General features: G+C 42.2%; 1 protein-coding gene across 4 annotated transcripts in view; it reads right to left on the reverse strand.

Moving 5' to 3' along the window:
• AFF1 (ALF transcription elongation factor 1) overlaps positions 1 to 23589 on the reverse strand; it is a 205870-nt gene that overhangs the window by 55915 nt on the left and 126366 nt on the right. For all 4 annotated transcript variants that reach the window (XM_068233478.1, XM_068233477.1, XM_068233479.1 and 1 more), the window contains 6 exons: positions 20793 to 20829; positions 20489 to 20540; positions 17648 to 17711; positions 17475 to 17509; positions 9185 to 9314; positions 3820 to 4734 (listed from right to left, as the gene is read on the reverse strand). In XM_068233478.1, the coding sequence (XP_068089579.1) occupies positions 3820 to 4734; positions 9185 to 9314; positions 17475 to 17509; positions 17648 to 17711; positions 20489 to 20540; positions 20793 to 20829 (1233 nt within the window). The remainder of the gene's footprint in view (positions 1 to 3819; positions 4735 to 9184; positions 9315 to 17474; positions 17510 to 17647; positions 17712 to 20488; positions 20541 to 20792; positions 20830 to 23589) is intronic.

Raw genomic sequence — 23589 nt, forward strand, 5'->3', positions numbered from 1 at the left:
CAATGATAGTCTATGAGATTTGCAGATCATCATACACACGATTTAACTGACATTCATCTGCAGATCAAGCAATCATCTGCAGATCTGAAAATCCATCCTGGTGGATCTGGTCTGCAGATGAATGTCAGTTAAATCATGTGTGTATGATGATCTGCAAATCTCAGACTATCATTGCAATTTGCAGGAATGGATCTTTGGCAGGAACAGATTTTTTGCAGATACTGATCTTTTGTGTCTGTACAGCATCTGTGTGTGCAGCATCTTGCAAAGATTTTTTTCTGATGGGGAGTTCAGCTCCATAGAAAAGACTGTGTAGAGTATGGCTCTCATACTACATGAAGGGTGGTAAGATTGGTCTGTGATCTTTCATTTTCAAAAGACTATGGTCTGATGTGTGTATGTGGCCTTAGTGGCCACCTTTAGAGGCTCAAGCTTGCATACACTGGATTTTACCACACATATAATGGTAAATATGCTATGTACTGCGCAAAAGGTGGATCAGTTAGTGTTAGGCCCCTCCCATGGAGGATTGACTTCTTCGCAGTGGGAGGGACGAGTACTTTATAGGTTGCATGCAAGCTGTTAATGGAAACCAACATCCTCCTCTAGTGGTAGACAGGTCATGTGTATGCTCGGTGTGTATTCGACCCCACAAGTGGGGCTTGCACTCTTTTGCAGGTAGGTACTAGTCTGTTTTTAAGTAGCGCTGCTCATTTCCTTGCTATGCTATGTACTGCCAGAGGAATAAATGCTGACTGACTGTGATAACACATTATGGCAATCCATGGCATCAGATGACTAGCTACTATATGCAGGCAATTCCATTTCCAACCAAAGATTATATTTCCCAACACAAATACATGGTAATTTGAAGCAGGGAAAGGCTAAAATGGCAAATGGTGAACAGTTATAGCCCTGAGGGGGAACTAGTGTGTTCCAGTGCTTTATTTTGGCAAGGAACAACATTTGATTCCATTATAGTGTTGCATATTGTTGCTGACAGCTAAACTCACACAAGCCAAGTGCTGCTGCTGACCAATTTCCAGCAATTAGTTTTGAAGTTAAAGTGAATCTATCAGCTGCCTAAAGGTGGCCATACACTGGTCGATTTGCCATCAGATTGACCAACAGATAGATCCCTCTCTGATCAAATCTGATCAGAGAGGGATCGTATGGCTGCCTTTACTGCAAACAGATTGTGAATCGATTTCAGCATGAAATCGATTCATCATCTGTGAAGCTGCCGCCGCCCCCCGCATACATTACCTGATCCGGCTGGCCCGAGTCCCCCAGTCTCCGCTGTCTTCTTCTCCGCGCTCGGCTCCAGGGCTGCAGCTTCCCTGTACTTCCTGTCCGGGGAAGTTTAAACAGTAGAGGGCGCTCTACTATTTAAACTTCCTGTTGGGACAGGAAGAGGTGAAGCCTGCCGAAGCCCAGCGGAGAAGGAGCAACGGTGACAGCAGGGATACGTGCCGGCCGGATCAGGTAATTTATTGCCGCTAGCGTTGGCCGTTGGACATTTGAACGCCGCTATCGATGCATTCCTGACCCGCCGGCGATCGAGCGAAATCTTCCGCACGGACGGATCGATGGGAACGATCAATTTCGGACGGAAATCTATCGTTCGGTCAGCGTTTGCGCAATGATTTCACAGCAGATTCGATCATAGTGATCGAATCTGCTGTATATCGGCGGGAAAATCGTTAGGTGTATAGGCCTTTTAACTTAAATGAACGTCTCCCTGAAATGTGAAAGCCATAAGGTAGCTGCTGTGCTGTTGCTAAAGAATCTCTCTGGCTTTTGTACACGTACATGCAATCTTCTGTCAGTCTGCTGTGGCTCCCTACCCAACACGTCGCGTCTCTGTGGGCTATATAGGGTTTCTATTGGAAATGGAGCTAAGCATAACAAGTTGTGCACAAACTATGCACAGTGCAGAGAAAGAAAAAACAGTAAAGGTTCCCATATACTGATCTGGCAGCTGATCGACCATCCGATTCCATAATTATTATCGAATCAGATCGGTGCAGCCAAAATCATGCCCGACTGATGATGCATGTATTGATTGGACATGCTGCAAGATGTTGGGGCAACATGCCCAATGGGTGTGAGGCGGTAACAGCATGCAATGAACCCCCAGACGCTGTCCCCTCCAGTGTAAAATGTGCCCCACGCATGAATACTTTACATACTGCCGCTGTCTCCGCGCTCCTTCCCAATTTGCACCCCACAAGGTTGCCGGTGCATTACATTATAGCTTGCGGGGCGTGTGTGACTCCCCACATACATTAGTGGGGACAGCTGCAGGGGCAGTGTCATGAGGTTGATTCTTGAAAGCTTTCAAGCTGAAATGGAATGGAAATCAGTCTGAGGTTTGTGGCACCCAACAGATCTGATCAGATTCTATCAGACAGAGATTGGTCTCTAGGTCGGTCTACCCATACATGGTCTGATGTACAGGCACCTTAAGGCTGTTATGGACATTTACAAAGACAATCTTTATGATTCGGGAACCACGTTCAGGCACTTTATTGTGCTGGCATGTGTAGAAGACAGATGGAAAGCTGTCAGGTTCCGTTTGGGAACACAAACGTAGCGGGGTCCAACAACGACTGCAGTTAGTATTCCAAAACAGAGAAAGATATGAAATGTAAGAAGGTGGGAAAAGATAAGTGATTGTATCTTGTTCATTTACACCATGCCAACATATTCTGCAAATGTTCAAAAAATATTGTCCATAAATGTGTTGGGGGATGTGTCTCTACTGTGCTAGGACAAAAAGATAGTCCTCTCAAAGGGCAACCAAAGTGAGAGGGATATGGCAACTGCCATTGTTATTTCCTTTTAATCAGTGCATATTGTGTGGCTGTCCTGCTGACCCTCTGCCTCTAATACTTTCAGCCATTGATACCGAACAAGCATGCAGATCAGATGTTTCTGACAAAAATCTGTCAAGATAAGCTGCATACTTGTTTCAGAAGTGTGATTTAGACACTACCGATGTACGAAAGATAAGCAGGGTGCCAGGCAACTGGCATTGTTTAAAAGGAAATAAATATGGCAACCTCCATATCCCTCTCACTTCAGGTGTCCTCTGCAAATATAGTTTCTCTTTTATAGTCTGTCAAAATGGTGGATTCACTATTTTGAGGACGGTAGGACTTTTTTTTTTTTTCTTTTTTTTTTAAAGCAGAACAAAACTTGCCACCACAGAAGCACACAGTCTAAAGGTAGCCATACATTTTGTGATTCTAATCCAAATCGACAAAGCTATACACTTCAGTATGGTTGATCGAAAGTCGAACGACTAGTGATCTGCACACTACAAGCAATATTCAATGCGATTCACCTTCACTAATCAATGTGACCAATGTCATGCCTCCATGCTCTGAATGCAAAAATCGACTCAGAGTCAATTGAATGACATGTGAATAGTAGCCGATTCCTGTGAGATAGACTGATATCTTGCATCCTGCTCGATCGACTAAGCTGGTAAATTCAACATGATATCAGCCACTTCTCACCGATTGGGCATACTGGAATACACTCAATTCTTGATTCGATAAAATGATCTAATTGCTAGATGTATGGCTTCCCATCTATAGTCTATTCTATTTTGGGTGTCACATGGTCACAAAATACCTATCTGCCATCCAGAAAGGAGAGGAATCCAACTGAACTGATGTGGCAGACACAACTGACCAATCAAACGTGTATTCTATCCAGTATTTAACTTTGATACACTGTTTATATTGACTTATCATTCCGATAACTATTCGAATTTTAAGCTAAAACAGAGATGAGAGTGTAGAGCATTACCTTTCTCTTTGTGTGCTCCTTGCTATGATTATGTGAATGTGACTTCTCCAGTTTCTCCTTATTCTTCTGATGAGAATCATGGTTGCTCACTTTACTCTTTGACTCACTCACTTTCCCAGAGGCTCCTGGGATCCTAGACAGTAATGCCAATTCAATTTTAACAAGAAGAGCAAGAGGCTTGTGACTGTTCTTCACAGGTGACAGCAACCTATTGCCTCCTATAGGTAATAACACTTTGGCCTTGTGAGAGTTCTCACGCACAACAACTGCAGGATGAGTTATACTAGTCCTATGATTGGATTTGCTTTGACTCTGAACCTTCAGTCTAGAGGGGCTTTGTTGGAGTGAAGAGGCACTCTGCTTTTTGTCTGTTTGACTGCTTGGACACTTTTTGGTGCTGGAACTGTGGTGGGAGCTCTTGTGCTTCTTTTTTTCACTGGTATGTGCAACAGTTGTGTTTGGTTCCTTATAGTCATGCAACTTAGATTTCACTTTCGTTTTCACAGTTGGCCTCTCTTTGGAAGGCTGGTCTCTTGGCCTATATGGTAGAGGTTCACTTTCAACTGTAAGGCCTCCCTTTGACTCTGGCTGATATGATGCCTTCACAAGTTTCCTTGGCTCTTTGATGGCTACAGTCTGTCTGGGAGGTACAGTTTCACTGGCTACGGGGGAATTTCGAAAGGTAAATTTGTTCTGGATATCTTCCTGTGAAGTCCAATGAACCTCTTCTTCATGAGGCTCATCAATAGTCTTCGGAGAGTCATGTGGAGGAGATGATAGACATTCATGGTCTTTACTGTCCCAATGGTTTTCCTGGTCATGATCCACTTCCACACTGTTAATCTGGTTTTCAGATTGTGTTGCAGGTTTGACCATGAAGTTCACCAGCTGCCAGTCTGATGACTGGGTGTCGTGCTGTAAAAGTAAAAATGACATATTCAGAATGTAATATAACCATCTGCTTTTCTGTTAATCATGTGCATATGATATTTAGATATTCCCTCAGGAGACCTGAAAGAATTAGTACACTAGTAGTGGCCAACTTGTTCCTCAAAAGCATTTTACTATTTAAGTCTAAGCCTTGAAACCATCATATAAGAGGATCCTCTCCATTTATCATGTTACTGGACTGTTGAGAGCCCAGCAACTCTGGAAGAACCAGCTACAGTTTCTAAATAATAATTCTAATATTTGTATAGCGCTTTTCTCCTGTTGGACTCAAAGCGCTCAAGAGCTGCAGCCACTAAGCTCAAGGGGCCACCCTGCACTGTTAGGAAGTCTTGCCCAAAGACTTCTTACTGAATAGGTACTGACCTTAGTCAGGTACTGACCTTAGTCAGGATTCAAACCCTTGTCTCCCATGTCAAAGGCACAGCAACTCTGGTGGGTTCTCAACCATTGTTAACCAACATGTGGCTTCAAGGACACTTGAAGTTAGAACAATATGGAGGGAGCTCTTGCTTAATTGCATATTTGTTTGACCGGTGTAGTCTACCTCTAATGCTATCTGGGTGACAGATTCAGAACAGATATTAAAAAAAAAATAGATATTTGCTAACATACTTACTATACCAATCTTTTTTAACCAGGGTTTCAGGAAACCCAGGGTTCCTAGAGGACGTTGCAGGGGTTTCCTGGCAGTTTTACCCTTTTAGGTGTGCTGCCTTAGCTGGCAGGTTAACAAAGTTTCAAAATTCCGTCCCTAGCTTCTTAGTGTCCTTTTCACTAATTTCCTGCCCATTCTGAATTGTAGCTTCCCTACTTGTTCTTCACTGATGAAATGGCCACTTGACTGTCATGGCACATTACATTGGTAATGAATAATGTGGCATGTGGGATGTTAGAATCAAGAATGTGTGTATAGCAGAAGAAGAAGAAAGAGGGAAAATGACCAACACCGGGCAACTATAGTGGGGAGAGCAATAATGGAGGGCATAAAATGGGTGTCCTGTACAGAAGAAACATGGAATGGGAACTATTACAATAATAAAGTGTTTAACCTTCCCCACTTTTAAATACCCAATCTTTCTACAAAATAAATCCCCTCTCCCTCCTTAATTTAGGGGCACCCTGAGATCCCAAAAATATTTGAAGGGGTTCCTCCAGGGAAAAATGTTGAGAAAGGCTGTGCTACAAAATGTAATGTTTGTACTACTGATGTAGGGGCATTTACCAGTCATCTTGTGTGCCTGGACTGCTTATTGAAGAATTGTTTTAAGAAGCAAGGTCTACAACTTTAGAAAACCCTATAAAGATCATCATTACTGATCTGACCCAAACTTCACCCCCATTTAAATCAGCTTACTTGGTTTAATTGCTATAATAAATGCAAAATGTTATTTTGTTTGATATTTTAACTAAGGATGCTGTGAAAAACCTTGGCAAGCAGGTGTTTTATTTATCCTGGTACACATGTAATACAACTAATGTGTTAACTGAGCTCATCAACTATACATATCCCTTTTATAAATAGACAATAACACAGTTTGATGCTTCAGCATGTGTTTTATCAAATGTCTAATATTGTTTTTGGAACCCTATGGAGATTATTCACGTGAAATCAGCAGTTATGAAAATTAATTTTACCCCCCAAAATGTATGTAAGCCAGGTATATTCTGCTAAATTTATATGCTTATAAATGAAAGCAGCTCTTCAATACAAGCCAACTTGTTTTGTTCAGACTTTGTGGCTTTGAAACGCATGGAATTGCATCATTTGCAAAGGATTAATCCAGAATATGAGACCTCATGTTCTGTCTAGTTATGGAAACAATTAAGGCTTATTATTCTGACAGAATGTCTTCACAAGACAAACCTTTTTGGTTTCTGTTGAAAGTGCACCAAACTACTGAGTTTTCATACATAAAACAGCAGGCTGGCTCTTAGTTGTTTGGTTCAAATTTCCTTGTATGAAAAATAAAATGACCGTGACCAGACATATTGTACTGTATTTTTTTCCCCCACTCAAAGATAAGCCAATGCCATTGACAGCTGCACGTGCCTCCTGCTTCCGTTCCTGTAAACTACTGTAATAGTGCAGGTTGATGAATCCGCCTACGTACTAATTGCCTTAGAATGGTTTGCTGGTGCCTTTATGTCTAACCACTCTCTGAAGTTCATGGCTACCTTAACGTGACCCGGTAAGTGGGAGTGATATGGAAGATTTCATTTGAAATAATGTTAGTTGCCTGGGTTTCTAGCTGATCTTTCGATCAGTAGTTTCCCAGTCTTATATCTGAAACAAGGATGTAAGTGTAGTTAAAGCACACTTAACCTGTGCTTAAAATTGTTGACTTTTACTTACCTGGGGCGTCTTCCAGCCCCCCATAATCCGTGAGGTCCCTCGGTGTCCTCTGGGTCCCCTCCATTCTACAGTTGGTAGCTCCGTAGGATGTCGGACTGGGACTCCAGACGCGCCAACTGTGCATGTGCGGTCCTGTTGGTGCACCCTTCTCGATCGTGCTCCCGCTGCCAGAAGGGTGCTGCACATGTGCAGTTATCAAAGGAATGACTGCACATGCACAGAACGCTCCCATCAACGTGAGCATAATTGAGAAGGGGCACATGGATGGGACCGCGTACGCAGTCGGTGCAACCTGAGTACCAGTCACACTTCTTATGGAGCCGTCAGCAGGAAAACGGAGGCGACCTAGAGGATAGTAAAGGTACTTCTCATGGACTACGGGGGTCTGGAAGAAGCATTTTGGATATTGAAGAAAACTGGAGTACCCAGAGGAAATTCACACTGATACAGGGAGAACATACAAACTCTGTGTAGATAGTGTCCTGGTCACGATTTGATCTGGAAACCCTAGCACTGCAAGGCTAGAGTGCTATCTCTATGCCACCATGTGTATTAGAATTTCTGGGTGTCTGCATCAGTTCACCCAACATTGCTGCACCTTTGACTCCTAACATGTGCTACATGACTTCCTATCACATGGTCACAGTTATAGTCTTAGAACTTGTGAGATGATTCAGAAGAGTGGAGAACAACTGCTGGCACCTGGATAGATAGTTGTATCACAAACTAGCATCTAAAAGCCCACTCTGCATCCCTAAAAGCTTTCAATGCATGCTGTGCATGCAGAGACGACTGGAGCAGGGGCCAGGGACATCTGGGTGCATTGTTTGCCAGTAGTTTATGCTAGTTTCCTGCGCGATGCAAAAACTGTGTGCCCAGAGTATACAAGGTACTTTTTTAAAACTACTAAAGGATTACCCAACAAAGAGCATTCTAATAACATGCTACAGGGCTGGTGCACACCAGAAGAGCTTTTCTGAGCACTTTGTGATTTTAAAAGCTCCTGCTAATGTTATCCTGTGTGTGTGTGTGCACAATGAAGTGATGTGATTTTCTAAAAATCCCCAATAGCATTGCATTAGCAAGATCTCTTAAAATCTCTAGCGTTTAAAAAGCTCATGTAGTGTGCACCAGCCCACAGATGTGTTTATCATTGTAATATCCCCAAGCACAACCACGATACTTGTACAGGTAGTCCCCGATTAACGAACCAGATAGGGACTGTAGGCTCGTTCTTAACCTGAATCTGTTCTCAAGTCGGAACACTGTGCCATCTCTGTCCCCTGTACCTCCTCTGTGTCCCCCGTGCCTCCAGTGTCCCCCTCTGTGTCACCTCCGTACCTGCTTATATAAGTTTAAGCGCCATTTTTTCTTTGAATTTTTAAAAATCGATTTTTTTAAAAAAAAACTACAAGTCCAATTTGAAAAAAAAATGTTTTGGCTTGTTCCCATGGAAACACAGAATCCATGCCGTTCGTAAGTCGGCATTCGTAAGTCGGGGACTACCTGTACATGAAAATCTGTCCATAATATTTCTAAAAAATAATAAACCAATTAGCTTCTTCTTCCTGAGGCAAAGGTTCTGCCCCTTTTCACCTATCCACTTCAGCTAATCATGTGACTCTACTCACAAGTCAGCAAATTTTCCTCTATGCTGTCAGGTATGTTCATAAAAATTCCACAGTGTGTGAGACTTTATCAACCTCCTACTGATCACTGAATACACGGAGACTGACTCCTATTTCTGTTCAGGTTTTTGCTGCAAGCAATTGCTTATCCAAAAACAATCATACTTAACTGAAGTAAACACAAAAGGGTAACTTTACATTACAGTATTCTATTCCTTGCTCAGTTCACTTCAATCAAGTATTCTGCTGTTTTGTGACAGACTGTCTGCATGTTTACAGAAAAGTCCCTTGTCTAGGAATGCACAGTAATAGAACTCATTCCATCTCTCTCTCTGCAACGCTACAACCTCATGCAGATCCAGGATGAACTGGGTAAAGTGACACAACAGCAAGATTTCAGAAATGCCAAGTATGAAGTATTTAAACAGATTACCACATTCCGTTCACTGTCAGTTGAAGCGCTGTCGCTCTCCGTGTCTGAAGAGCTCTCGCTCTCACTTCCTTCGGTTTCCACACTGCCGGAATGTGCAGAGGGCACACTATCCACCTGAGATTGCACAACACTGTCGGAGAAAAAAAACAAAACAAAACATGAGACTAGCAACTTACAAAGATTACTTGTTATTGCCATAGTTCTGTGCACCATGCTGTGTGTTTATAAGGTCATAAAACTAACTGGCTGACACATCCTCTTCAGAAAGCACGGTAAAAATCAGATTGAAAAAAAAAATGCAGCTTACATAATTTAATCATGCAAGTACAAGCTTTACACACTAGATAAAAGTTGTTAGAAACGCAGGCACAATGAATGATCTCTCCTGGTGGATCTATTAGGCCAAAAATAGGAGACCATGATTATAAATATTGTTTGATCATGAAGGACCATTGGCTCATGTACTCATCATACACTGAAGATATCTGACTGGATCAGATTAATGAAGCTTCCTGGGAAACCGTTAATTGAAGATTTCATTCCTAGCTTAGTTATGCAACACAGTCATGTTTCTTCCACGGTCATTTTCTCTGAATGAACAGGCTCTAGGTCATGTGACTGGAATTACACAGCTCTGAGTAGCCAAGACTGCTCAGGGCTGGTTCACACTGTACATGGTGTAAAAGCTTTCAGTTAAAATGTCCAGATGTGAACTAAGCCATAGGAAAAGATGGATGTTTCCTTTACCTGTGCTGCACTTCAGTTGTCCGCTCGGTAATAACTGACAACTAATTCTGCAGGTCACCTCCCTGCCCATACAATTCTACAGGCATGTTCACATTTGTGCATTGTAAGGGATCGCGTTATTCTAACTCGCTACATGCAGGCTTTGTATTAAAGGCAATGCTATTAAGGCACAGTGTACATTGCAGTTCACACACACACAATTCATGCGTTATGCGACACGCATAGTGTGAATCCAACCTTATGTCCAGTTTCCAAGACACATGCTAGTACTTGCTTTGATAAGAGAACGAATCAGAATCCATCTAGTAGTGCTATGCACAGCTATGGGATTCACATGGGTGGATGCATATTTTTTCTGCCAACCATCCATTTTTTTTCCACCACACACCCATTTACACTTAAAGGGACTCCGAGCAGTGCCTGTGGGTATGCCTTTAAGCATACCCACAACTAATTAATTATATCCTCACACCTACCAGCATGGTTTGTAATTATATCCCTGTGTTCCTTGTATTTCATTGCATTATGCTGAATGGAGCTGCCGACACTGGGGAAAGTGTCGTCCTGTGTAATACAATGCTGGACTCCAAAAAGTGCAGAAACTATGGAAAGATGCATATCATTTTGAAGCTCTCTTTCTCCTCTTTTCAATGATATATGGACTGCCACCCTATGCCTTTTATTTTCGCGATTGAAATTGCCACGGTCATTTCGATCGTGAAAATACCGAAAACTAAGAGGCGTAGAGTGGTGGGTTATATATCATCAAAAAGAGGAGAAAGAGAGCTTCAAAATGTTATGCATCTTTCCATAGTTACTGCACTGCTTGGAGTCCCTTTAATGCTTTGCTATGCATTGCATTTTAATGCTTTTTTCCCTCTCCATAGCAGTGCATTGTGAAAAAGCTTCAGTTTTTCAGTGTATAGTGTGAAAGAGGCCATCGGGAAACATGGATACTGGGCTGCACAACAGTTGCCTTGCAACTGATATAGTGTAAAAGGACACACTATAAAAAAACTGAAGCTTTTTCACAATGCACTGCTATGGAAAAAAAAAACCGCATTAAAACCAATACATTTTGTGTAAAAGGGCCCTTAGTGTGGTTATATTCCATCTTCACACAGATGGCATTTATAAGCAGTAATCAGTTTTTCGTGTAAAGGCGGCCATACATTTATAGATCGCCAAACGATATGGCAAAACAATCAATCCCTCTCCAATCAGAATCAGAGCAGAGCAGGATTGATTCCTACCACACACAGCACATCCATATTCAATAGATTTTAGCTGGGGAAAAAAAATCAATCAGACCATAGTATTGTGCTATTTGATGCAGTGCAAAGCTATATTTACCTAACAGGAATGTATGTTTTTAAAGGATACCTGAAGTGAAAGGGATATGGGGCTACCATCTTTATTTCCTTTTAAAGTGTACCCGAGATGGGAATGGAAAGAAAAAAAAAAAATCTACATACCTGGGGCTTCCTCCAGCCCCCTCCAGACTCCTCACTCCCTTGCCGCCCTCCTACGCCAGCTGGTTCATATACAACTGGCCCCGGAAATTCTTCCAGTCAGGGCCAGTCACTGCAGGTACAGTCCCGGCCGTGTTTGCACCCTCGTCACACTCCTGGCGACGGGAGTGGGCGGCCTGGACACACATGCCCAGTTGGCTCCAGACCGTCTAGGGCCAATTACAGAAGAAGCAGGAGGTGGATTAGGAGGGCAAGGGAGCGATAACCCTGGAGGAAGCCTCAGGTATGTATATCCCTTCTTCCATTCCCATCTCAGGTTCTGTTTAAACAATACAAGTTGCCTGGCAGTCCTGCTGATCTTTCATGCATCAGTGGTGTCTGAATCACACACTTGAAACAAGCATGCATCTAATCCAATCAGAAACATCTGGTTTGGTGTATTGCTGAAAGTATTAAGGCCCATACACAAATGCGACTGATGTCCCCTAAAGGGAATTGGGACCCTATTCCTCAGGTGACATCGCTGGGCTGAGGCTGTTCAGACACGGAGTCAGCTGTACTGCTGACAACGCATTCTGTTGCTATGCGGGGAGGTGGATGGCCAATGGAGCAGCACAGAAGAGACATTATGTGGCTGGCAGGGCACACAGCAAGAAGAAAGGTATCGGCCGTCGCTTATCCCTCTTACTTCAGGTATGCTTTAAGCCAAACTGCATTATTAATTTGATGTATTTAGCACTTTTTTGTAATTTTTATCAGGCACAAATGACATTACAATTATAACTTATGTATAATCCAGAACTTAATGTTCTAAAAACAGAGGAGAAAATGTGGATGATTCAGTCATTAAGTATGTTCTTCAGGTGCTCATAAAGCTCTTTATGTGATATACCATACAGGAAAAGAAGGTAAAAGGTCCACATGTTAAAGTGTACCTTGCTATTTCCTTGCTGTTTACACAGCTGTTATCCATGGCAAGCCTCCAGTGCATTTGTCATGAACTTTCACAGCATGAAGATCAATAAAACAGCTAATGCATGTTAACTTTTACAGGACCTCCAGGGAGAAAGATTTTAAGTTTAAAAAATAAACTCCTAGACAAGTTGCCAAGGAAACTGCTCAAATATTGTTAGCTTTTAGTAGCTGAAAAAAGAGATCAACAGATATACAGACAATAGGAGCAGCACTCAGGATACTTCCTGTGTGCCCACTCCTGCCAGCCACAAAGGGTGGCCACTAATGGGACCATTTTTAACGAAGAAATGTTAGAGCGATCAGATAAACGCAATTGGATATAAAATGTTGTAATACATCGATTATTTCCCCATCAACAAACCAATCTGTACTTCCTACCAATCACAAGCAATTATAAAACTGAATTTCCAATCAACAAAATTGCAGAATGATCACTTTTAGAATCATCCGCAGTCCATTGGGATCATCAGAGTTATTTTTCTTCCAATCTAATAACATTTATCTGATCACTGAGGTCGCATTCACAGTGGCAGGTTGCGGCGCTGCGTTATAAAGTCTTATAACACAGCTTACCGCACTGCAATGATAATCCCATGGGCCATTCACAGTGCAGCGTTATCGTCGCGTTGAAAATGTTACGTTGTGTTAACTCACTGCTTACAGCGCGTTACCTCTAAACGCAAACACATTGCGACTTTAACTATGCATTAAAACGCAACGTCCCACTGAATATGCCCTCAGTTAATTATTTGTTAAAATTGGATCGTTAAAGGCCACCTTAAAGGACATCCGAGGCGGAAAAAAAAAATTGAGATAATTGTAGCTGTCCTCCTCCTTCTAAAAATAATTTTTAAAATTATCCCGCAGTTTTATTTATCAACTTTTTAAGCTTTTACGGTTTCATGGCCTTTTCTCAATGACGCATTAATTTAAGTATTCCAGGGCTAAAATATATGAACTATTGACCTTATTTATCTCTTTCCTGCTCTTAGAAGCCATTTACTGCCACAAGTGTGTTTTATGGCTGCAATTCCTCATCAGTGAAGGTTAAGCTAGTGTCCGACCCGGTCCCGACCCGGACAGGAACTGCCACTTACATACCTGACTTTTAACTTTCAGGCAGAGAAAGAAAAAAAAGGAACACAGCCTAGTTATTTGTGTACTAGGCACTGTACATACACGTGTCTATCTCATCATGTCACATGTCACCTCGTGAGTCCTTTAAAGTGTCGGGCATAAAATAAAAAATTAATTCTTTATTTTTATCTGGTAAACAAGTAATAAAATTGCTAATCAGGCAATCTAAAAGTTAAAATCTCTATTACTTTTCTTGTTTATAAATGATCATTCCCCAGTTTACCTGACTCTTACTTCGTACGTTGCCGCAAAAAGGAAGTTGTAGGGCATGCTGGGTTGTCTTTTTTGCTTCTGTACATTAGTGAAGTCTGAGGGGAAATAAAGAAGCAAAAAAAAAAAAAAAGACAACCCAGAATGCCCTGCAACTTCCTCCCATGCTTACAAAGAACATAATGGTTCTACATACAAATCCAAATAAAATGAAGAAAGAAAAATTCAGTCCCAAGTCTGACTAGGCTTTGTACAACTGTTTTTACATTTCAATCCTCATAAGATCAGCTACCCCAGTAATGTAGAGATCTGTGACAAGTGTCACGTCTGGTACAGAATGTTAAAAAGTATCTTGTTTCCAGAGCATGAGAAGCCAAAAGGTCTTCTGAAAACTGAGCATAGTCACAAGAAGAGCCTTGATTAGATGTGTCACATTTTTTTATTTTTAATTGCAGAATTAAAAAAAATCTTTGAGTAAACATATATACACACACATCTAAACCTAAAATAAAATGTCACACTATAAAACATTCTAGAAAAGCATAATTTAAAAATATTTTAATTAATATATTTTGATTAAAAAAAGCTGGCACATGTTGCACATCTAGGCAGCAGACATGCATTCTGAGACTGTAACCAGACCAGACTTGAGGCAGAACCCATGGCAAAATATCAGTGAACATAACTCCAGATATGCTGAGCCTGGGTCCTGACTGAAACGTTAAATGGTAGCTCATTCCATCAAGCTTATAGCCTGCAGGTGAGAAGCTCACAAGGAAGGGAAATATAAAGGATTTCCCAGCTTGGCACCATTAACATAAACTGAGACTTGTCAGGTGGGGAAGCCCCAGAGCCAGCATCAAGACCTACTTCTTTTTGGAGTTCCTAAGCGAAAGAGGGACACCATCGCACCCTACAAACAATGCGTCCACAGTGGGACACAAACCTGGGTACATGAGTAAACTTACCTGGGTGCTGCCCCCTGGATAAGAGCAACAAGGACAGGGAAAGTGAACTACCATTCTGTCTTGCTCAGTTTAGTGACTGCAGTAAGACAAAGGGATTCTCCATGTTCGTGTCCCATTGTGGATATGTAGGACATGATAGCATCCAATAGTAACACAGGGACCTCAGAATTAGACTGGCCTTGATGCTGCCTCTGGATCTTCACACACATATATGGTTATGTGCAACTGAAAAAAATCTCTGCTTATGTTAGAGCAGGAGTACGTATCCCCTGGCTTCGTATGTATGCAAGCCAGCGAACACTAATTTTGCAATGGGTTTAAAAATTGAAAACTGCACAATATGCGACTGCTTAAAGTGGACCCAAATTAAAAATACAAGATTTCAGAAATAAAATCTATTTACTAAATTGTAATAATAATAAATAGCAGCCTTTTTTCAGCTGCATGATGACAAATATAAAATATTTTACATTTATTGGAGGAACCCCTCCCTTCCTTTCATATTGCCGGGACAGAATCCGGCAGACTGGTGGAGTAGGTGGTGTCCGGCAAAGGAGGAACTGCTAATGGCTGCCACCTGTATAATCCTAGTTATGAAAAGAGAAGGGTGAAAAGCATGCACTGAAATGCTCATAGGTTTGAAGGAGTGTTTATTTATCTTTGTATGTGTCAGAGTGGTGCAACTAAATATTTTGTATTAAAAAAATGTTTGGTTTGGGTCCGCTTTAATAAAAACATGCAATTATTGTATCATGATTACTGATCACGAGTGGAAACAAAGCTATGTAGCAGAATTGATCCTAAACCGTTATAAACCACAGTTCCTCAACACTATCGAAATGAGAGAAAAATATGATTTCTACCCACAGAAAGAAAGGAGCCAAGAGAATATTACTAATATAACATGGTTCCTGAGAAGATGGAAAATGTGCGTTCGGAGTTTAGAGTTGAGTTCGGCTTTAACATGGCCAAAATCAACACTATTGCCCTCATCCTTGCCAGGCGGAACAGCGCAAGCTAATAGCAGGTGCAAAGGAGTGTCTCTGAGGGCTGGGATCCACTAGAGTGCTTTTGCAGGGTTTTTGGATCGTCGTCAATTACAAAAAGCTCTTTGCCAATGTAAAGTGGAGCAATTGCGATTAAGGAAAGTCACTTTTGCAGGTCCTGCAGCATTTTGGGGGTGATTGTGCTCCAATGCAAAGTAAAGCACCGCAAAATCACTACTGAATCGCTTTGCAAAAACTATTGTGTTATATTTCAATAAAGTTTAATATACAGTACTTATTTGATGAACTAATGTTTTCCTTTCACCCGTAGCCCTGCCCCCTAGCAGAAGAGGTCTGATTGGAGCTAGAGAAGCACCTATGGCCTCTTCTGCTGGGGGGGTTGGAGCTGGACAAAGGATAAAAAAATACAAAATGGAAGAGCTGTACAGTTTAGGTTCCCTGCACACTGCAAATCCGTTTTCTGATTCTGATTCCGTTTCAGATTTTCAATTCCGATTTTCCCTGAATACATTCAACAGAAAAACAGATCAAAAAACGCAGCATGCAGTAAAGATTAAAAATCTGAATCGGAATCGGGGGTAAAAACCGATTAAAAAGCGGAATCGGAAATACATGCACTGTGCAAGAGGCCTTATAATGCACATCACGTCCAAACACTGGGAATCCCGGTCAGCCAGTCACTATGGCTCTGGGGATCGCTGCACAAAGTGCTTGCACAATTTAAAAGCGCAGCAGCGATCCCTATTGTGTCCTAGGCCATAGACTGGTACAGAACAAGGGATTACCTGAGTGGCCACATAACCTTTACAAATGAACTACAAATAAGGTGTCTGCAGGATCTTAAATTAAAAGAATACTATGAGCAGTAGCTATGACAGAAAAGGTGGAAAGATTTTCTTGCTGGCCGTCTTGGAGATCACATCCTTGTTAGTTGCTAACTGCTTTTTGTATAGCTGCCTCTGGTTACTTTATGCCTCTATGCTTGAAGGAAATGGAAAAAACATGAAAAAGGAAGTTGTCCCTGAAACACACTGCACTGTTGAATAAACAAATGGATCAGGGTGTGATGAATGACTTCTAAAATGGTCAAATAAATTATATGACTGCTTTGCTAAAATTCACAGCAGGACCTCATAAAGTGTATTCTACTGCGATTTTTATATAGGACATGCTGCCTGAAATTGGGAATTGAATTTGGGAGTACTAAAATATGATACCGAATAACACAAATTGTATGGCTACCACCAGAACCCTCTGTAATGACACCTTCCACTATTTTAATTGAATAAAGTCTCTCAGTCACAGGAAGATCACATTTGAAAATCGGGGAAAGACAGCAGAGAGATAGGAAGACTGTCTTCCACAACCATCAAAATACTTTGAGGCTACATTCAAGTCAGACATTATGTAGCGGCATTAGGGAGGTATTGCAACGCGGAACAACACACTGCAATGATGAGTCTATGTGACGTTCACAGTGCCACATTAGCCTTGTGGTGTAATGTGTTCCGTTATGGTAACGCACCTCTGCAGTGAGATACTGCTAAAGGCACAGGTTAACAGGTACAGGGAAGCATACTTTTCATTGTCCGTTTGCTTCACCGTACCTTACTGTATGCGCCCTAACGCAGCTGTTACGTGTGGTATGACGACTTTTTTGTTACGCTGCGTTGTGTTCCTGTTGAAACAGGAACACAATGTAATGGCCTACTGTGAACCTAGCCTGACATGTTGGGATTGTTGAATAAAGTATGGCATAAAACATATGCAGTACCTTGATGGAGCAGAGGAGAGTGGCTTTTCGACGATCTGCAAAAACAAAATACAAATTTTAGTGTTATCAAATTAAGTCAACAGAAGACACACTGGGTCAAATGCTGAGTATATCAATATGATGGTCCATGAGATCTTCAATAGCCAGCAGCATCCATACGAACAGTGACATACCTCCTCCTCTTCCTCTTCAGCACTGCCATCACTATCACTGAGCTGGAGATCATCTTCCAGCATGCTACAACCAAAAGAATAAGAATCAGTCTACTTATGTACAAGCATAATCAGAGAAAACGTAATAATAAAAGATAATGGATGAAACAAGTGTTTACAAAAGCATATTTGAAGGGGGGGGGGGGGTGTTGACTGTTTATTTTCTGCATTTTCCTCCTTGTGCCTATGTGAGGTACAGAGTACTCCTATTTCCTCTTACACACCAGTCACTCCGCTGGAAGGTTAGTCAATAGGGTTGGTCAGTGAGATACAAGTTATTTTGAATTGATGCAGGATTATGTACATGTATGCCAATTCATGCAGCTTGAAAACGGTGCAATCAAAAGCCACCAAGGTGAAATCCGATTAGTCCATTTTTAAGCTGCATACATTTGCATACAAATTTTGCATAATTGTGCATCAACTCAAGAATTCTTCGTATCGCACTGACCATTCCTATTAGCCACTGTTAACTGACTCACTTTGAAAGGTACCATAGTAACAGGATTAGGATGACCTGCCAGTGTTTGTAATACTGTAGTTAAAGGGAACCAGAGACGCCAGAAAAAAGATTTTATACATACCTGGGGCTTCCTCCAGCCCCATACGCACGGATCGCTCCCACGCTGCTGTCCTCCGCTTCCTGGATCCGCCGGTTCTGGGTCCCGTAGTTTCGGACAGTCGGCGGTATCACGCGGCCAATTCTCCGCATCACAGGGGCTCCCAGCATACCCTTACGCGTGCGGCTGCATACTACGCAGCCGCAGGCGTAAGGATATGGAGGGATCCCCTGATCATGCGGACAATTGGCCGCGTCCGCTGGAAGTGACGGGACCCGGTACTGGCGGATCCAGGAAGCGGAGGATGGCGGCGTGGGAGCAATCCAGGCTTATGGGGCTGGAAGAAGCCCCAGGTATGTATGAAATCTTTTTTTCTTTTTTTCATGTCCGGAGTCTCTGGTTCCCTTTAATCGGTGTATATTTCTGTGCAGCTTATCTTTGTCACCAGCACAGGTATTTCACAATGGGTAATTTCCTAACAAATCTGGAAAGTCACTTCTATATATAAACTTAATTTAATTACCACCTTCCTTTATTATTAGGATATATACAACTCTGTTCATATCATGCTACACCTGTTTAAAGGTTACTACAGTTACATAGAAATAACCCCATCATTAGTGTAACAAGATCAGAGGTAAGCTACATGTTTCAGGTGTGTAATTCAGACACTACTGCAGCCAAAGAGATCAGTAGGACTGCCAGGCAACTGGAAATAAATATGGATACTGCCGTCACATGCCTCTAATTTCCAAGTTCCCTTTAACTGCTGGTCTTCTGCTTGTCTTGTGATATTAGTGTAAAGACTGGTAAAGCACACACTAACATTTAGTTGTATTCATACTAGTTGTAAATGCCAACCAATACCAGAAAACATGCATTAAAAACACAAAAAGTAAAAGTTAAAATGGAACTCTTACCAAAACATTTTTTTTTGTGGTTTGGGGGGTGATAGAATGGAAGAATAAGATCCCCAAATAGTTTTTTATTGCTGTCAGGATCCCATTACAGAGATTTCCTCTCTGACACTGACCGGAATGGAGTACAAATCCCATTATGGGGACACAGACAGAAATAAAACCCCCACCCAAGTTTAATCCTGTCAGCAGCTACAGTTTACCAGTATCTGACAACAGCACCAATCCAATATAGGCAATAGCAAGGGCCATAGTTGCATACAGCTCAGGGGTTCAGTCAGAGATGAAACATTGCGCTCTATTTAATATATTATGGTGTGGGTATGTAGAAAGTTTTAATCATCTCTTGCTATAGGACAAAAACTACTATTGCGTGCATGTCCCTATTAATAGTCCCCCTTATTTCTTGTCCTTTGTAACACTCACAGAAAGGTGCTGAAAGCGAGTAAAATTCTTCCCAACATGGAACTAGGCTGGACTGACAACAGAAAGATTCCTAATGTGTCTATATCCAAGCTTAACCACGCTGCGACTGCCTAACGCAGGATGGCGGCCGCAGAGTGTCTCTCATTGCAATGCAATCGGATGCACTAATGGAAATGGCTGCTGCAGTTTCCATTAGTTTAATGTACCTTGCGTTATGCGATTTGAATAAAAATCGCAAATCGCAGGGTAGTGGAAAAAGGCCCTAAGGCCAAGCAATAAACCATTTTGTGAAGTGCGGAATTGTCAAAAATGGCCTGGTCACTAGGGGGTAAAAACCTCTGGTCCTCAAGTGGTTAAAATAGAGGTTTCTATATCTGCGTTGTATTTGGGAGTAATTGCAGTGATTGCACCACATATGAATATGCCTACCAGCACAGGAAAAAGCATATCACTTTAAAAGGCTCCAGTTCCAGCAGCCAGTACACAAAGGTACACTGTACATCTGGTTTAATATGTGACATCTTTTACATATCACAAGACAGGAAACGTAAATTTAAAAGTAAGCACCACTCAGCAACAGCAAAAATAGTAGTTTACAGAAGCATGAAATGCTTACATCTTTATGTGCCACTTGCTTATTATAATTCTAAAACCATAAAAAAACCCATGTTATTCAGCCATATGATCCCAGGAAAGACTTTGTAAAGAAGCAGTATTTTTGGAAACGTGTTCAGGCTGGGAAAACTAAATCTCACCAGGTTAGGAGGACAAACTGCAGATAAAAATGACAGTATACAAAGGAGATCCTCCGCTCACATCTACTTGATATATTGGCCCAAATGGAGTCATAGGACCCTCTGGTAAAGCAGTTTAGAGGGAAAAGCTGCACAGCTACTTACGAGGATCCCTTCTTTGGGCCTTGCACGATGTTGGATGAGGTGTCATAGTGTTCTGTAAATAAAACAAAATAAAGAATATAACTGTTCTTTGCTGAATGAAGTCTCACTGAAGCTTTCACTAGGAATGAGCAAGCAAAACACAAAACACACTACATGGAAAAGGGAAAACAAAAGGGAGAGAGCATTTGTCTCTTACACAGACAGAAAAGGAAGAAACTCCTGAGCTGTAAACATATTTACATTAGCTGATCAAGTCAAATAACACAAGCTATGGAAGGAAAATGTCACAGTATGTCACACTCACTTTGGTTTCCTTTGACAGGTGCAGCATGCTGACTTTCCTGAGGTGATTCACGAAAAACAAAGGAGAAGACAGATCTATCAGTATCAGGTAGTACATGAAATACAGGAGCCCCTCACAAACTAAACTATTGCTCATACAGTGCCGCCAAATTAAAATGATCCTGAACTCAATATGCATAAAAATCTGCTTGTATTTTCTCTTCATACACACACTGGACTAGTGTCTCCTGTCAGGACTGAGCTTGATCCTGCAAGTGACACTGCAGTGTGTGAATGGCTGTACAGGCGTGCCATGTGGCTATAGCCGAACGATGAATCAGTTTGTAAGGAGAAGGGATGACTGTGCAGTATGCAAGCGGCTTCGACCCGAGTGGTAAGAGGAACAACAATGCCATGAGGGGTCGCTGTCACTTACAGATCGGATATGCCTGATCTTCATATGAGCTTAGGGAAGACCTGTACACATGCTAAATTCTTGGTCTAGGCCAAGTTTAGTATAGGTAGTATTTAGTATAGTACAGGCTGAAATTAACTGTTTAAAGTCAGGAAAAAAAAGGGTCAGATGCAGGTAATGTCGTTTTTCATAATTCGCAGAAAGCAAAATGGCAACCTCCATATCACTGAGGCAGCACACTCTGCAGCTCTGCCCAGTTAGATTAGACAGCAGGGTGTATTAGTGGAACAATTCTGTTCAGGCTTGCTTTAGGCAATATGCAAAGCATATTGGCAGTAGCATAACTGAGGCAACTATGCAAGTTTTACATTGTCGCCAACCGCCTCCCACCCCCACACCCTATACATAACAATGAATACGGCGCACCAAAACCTGCCAAGGACAACCATAGTAACAGAGGTGCAATAAGGGAATGGGGAACAGTCTGTTTTTTTTAAATCATGTAGCTAGCCTAGCGCTAGCTACATGATGGCCTCCGACGATCAGAGCAAGCAGGAAATCCCGTTCAGAATGGGATTTCTTGCTTGGCTTCCCCCGTCGCCATGGCGACGGTCGTCAGCGACGTCATGATGTTATCGGGAGTCCCGATCCACCCCTCAGCGCTGCATGGCGCTGATAGGCCAGGCTGCGCAAGGGGTCGGGGGGGGGGCGTCACGGCGGATAGCGGCGATCGGAAAGTGCTAGCTGCGTGTACAAAAAAAAGCAGCAGGGCCTGAGAAATCCTCCTGCGCGCATACCCAACCTGAGGTCGGGCTTACCGCCAGGGAGGTTAATGTTTACTACCATTCAAAGCATCTGTAGAAGTGATTATTACCAGCACAGGACCAATAATGAGCTAATACTACAGTTGAAGGAGGGCTCCTCTGGGTCCCTCTGGTCCAAGGGCCCCTGTGTGGTCGCAACCTCTGCACCGCATTGCTATGCCACTGCATATTCGTTAAAGATTACTGCAACTCCCTTCTGTCTGGCCTCCCCTGGAACTGCATTGCTCCAGGATACATTTCAAGATTCTGTGCCTAGCCTATAAATCTGTGCTCAAAACCTGTCCTATCTACATCTTGGAGCTTCTTCACAAGTACACACCAGGCCACTCCTTCCACTCCTCTAACGACCTTCGCCTAACTGCCCGTTTCCAACTCCCATGTGTGGCTGCAGGATTTCTCAACAGCCGCCCCACCCTCTGGAACTCTCTTCCACCTCCTATCAGGCTTGCCCCCTTCTTTTAACACGTTCAAGCAAAACCCACCTCTTCAAGATGGCCTACACACGCCCTACCACACAGTAACTCTGCTGAATACTTATACGACAGCCCTACCTAGTGTGTTCATCTCTCCTCCCCTTAGATTGTAAGCCTTTGGCAGGGTCCTCCCTTCCCTAGTGTTTCCTACATAATCATGCGCTCCCATCATTGTGTTCACTTCCTATGATCGCCTCTTACTAGAATTACTGGACCTACCCAACCAGCCCAATATCGCATGATCATGTATTTTGTACCCTGTTTGCCTTTGTCCTATGTTGTATAACCTGGTTACTTTACATCTGACATCCTTTGCACTACTGTATGTATTTATTTTCCAGCGCTGCGTAATATGATGGCGCTTTATAAATACAATAATCAATCATACTATTAATAAGCATATAACTGTTGCATCAGTTTTAGTTTTGTGCTTCCATAACACCAACAATAATTCTTTACCAGTGGATCTTGGTTATGTCGCTTTCAGTTGCTTTAGGGAGTATGGAAATCTGTCTATCATCTCCAATGATTTAATGCTCCTGAGCATGCTGACTGGGTTTTGTGGGGACTTTGAAGGGTGATCTGAATATACATATTTCTCTCCACTGGTGCTTGGACGCAGACTTTGCAATAACTGCACTCAAGGAACAGTTGAGAACATCACACACAGATTTGTAGCCGCTAAAGGTCTCCTGCTAATGCTATACAATGGAGATGCTATCAACTATGTCACACTAGCAGCAACTTGCAGCTGCAAAGACTTGAATAGCATGCAGCTGCAGAGTGCTACTAAACAGTTGATGGTGTGACAAAGATTTTCATTTGTATGCCTGCCCTGAGCAGTGCACTTTCCTCATTGTCAAATGCTTAAAATGTGATCAAATCCAATGTTCTCCCCAGAATTTTTTTTCCAGCCGGGTGCCATGAAAAAGTAGCTGGGTAGGGGAGAATGCAGGTTCAGCGCTTCTCTGCGCAACTCTGCTTACAGAATAAGAGGTGGATGAGGAGGCGAGCCGATGATAGCCGGGTGGTCACCAAAATTCACAGGGTGGAGCACCCAGCTAAAAGAGCCTGGGAAGAACACTGAAATCCTTATAGGATATGGCT

The sequence above is a fragment of the Hyperolius riggenbachi genome, chromosome 1 (assembly GCF_040937935.1).
Source record: "Hyperolius riggenbachi isolate aHypRig1 chromosome 1, aHypRig1.pri, whole genome shotgun sequence".
Taxonomy (NCBI): Eukaryota; Metazoa; Chordata; class Amphibia; order Anura; family Hyperoliidae; genus Hyperolius; species Hyperolius riggenbachi.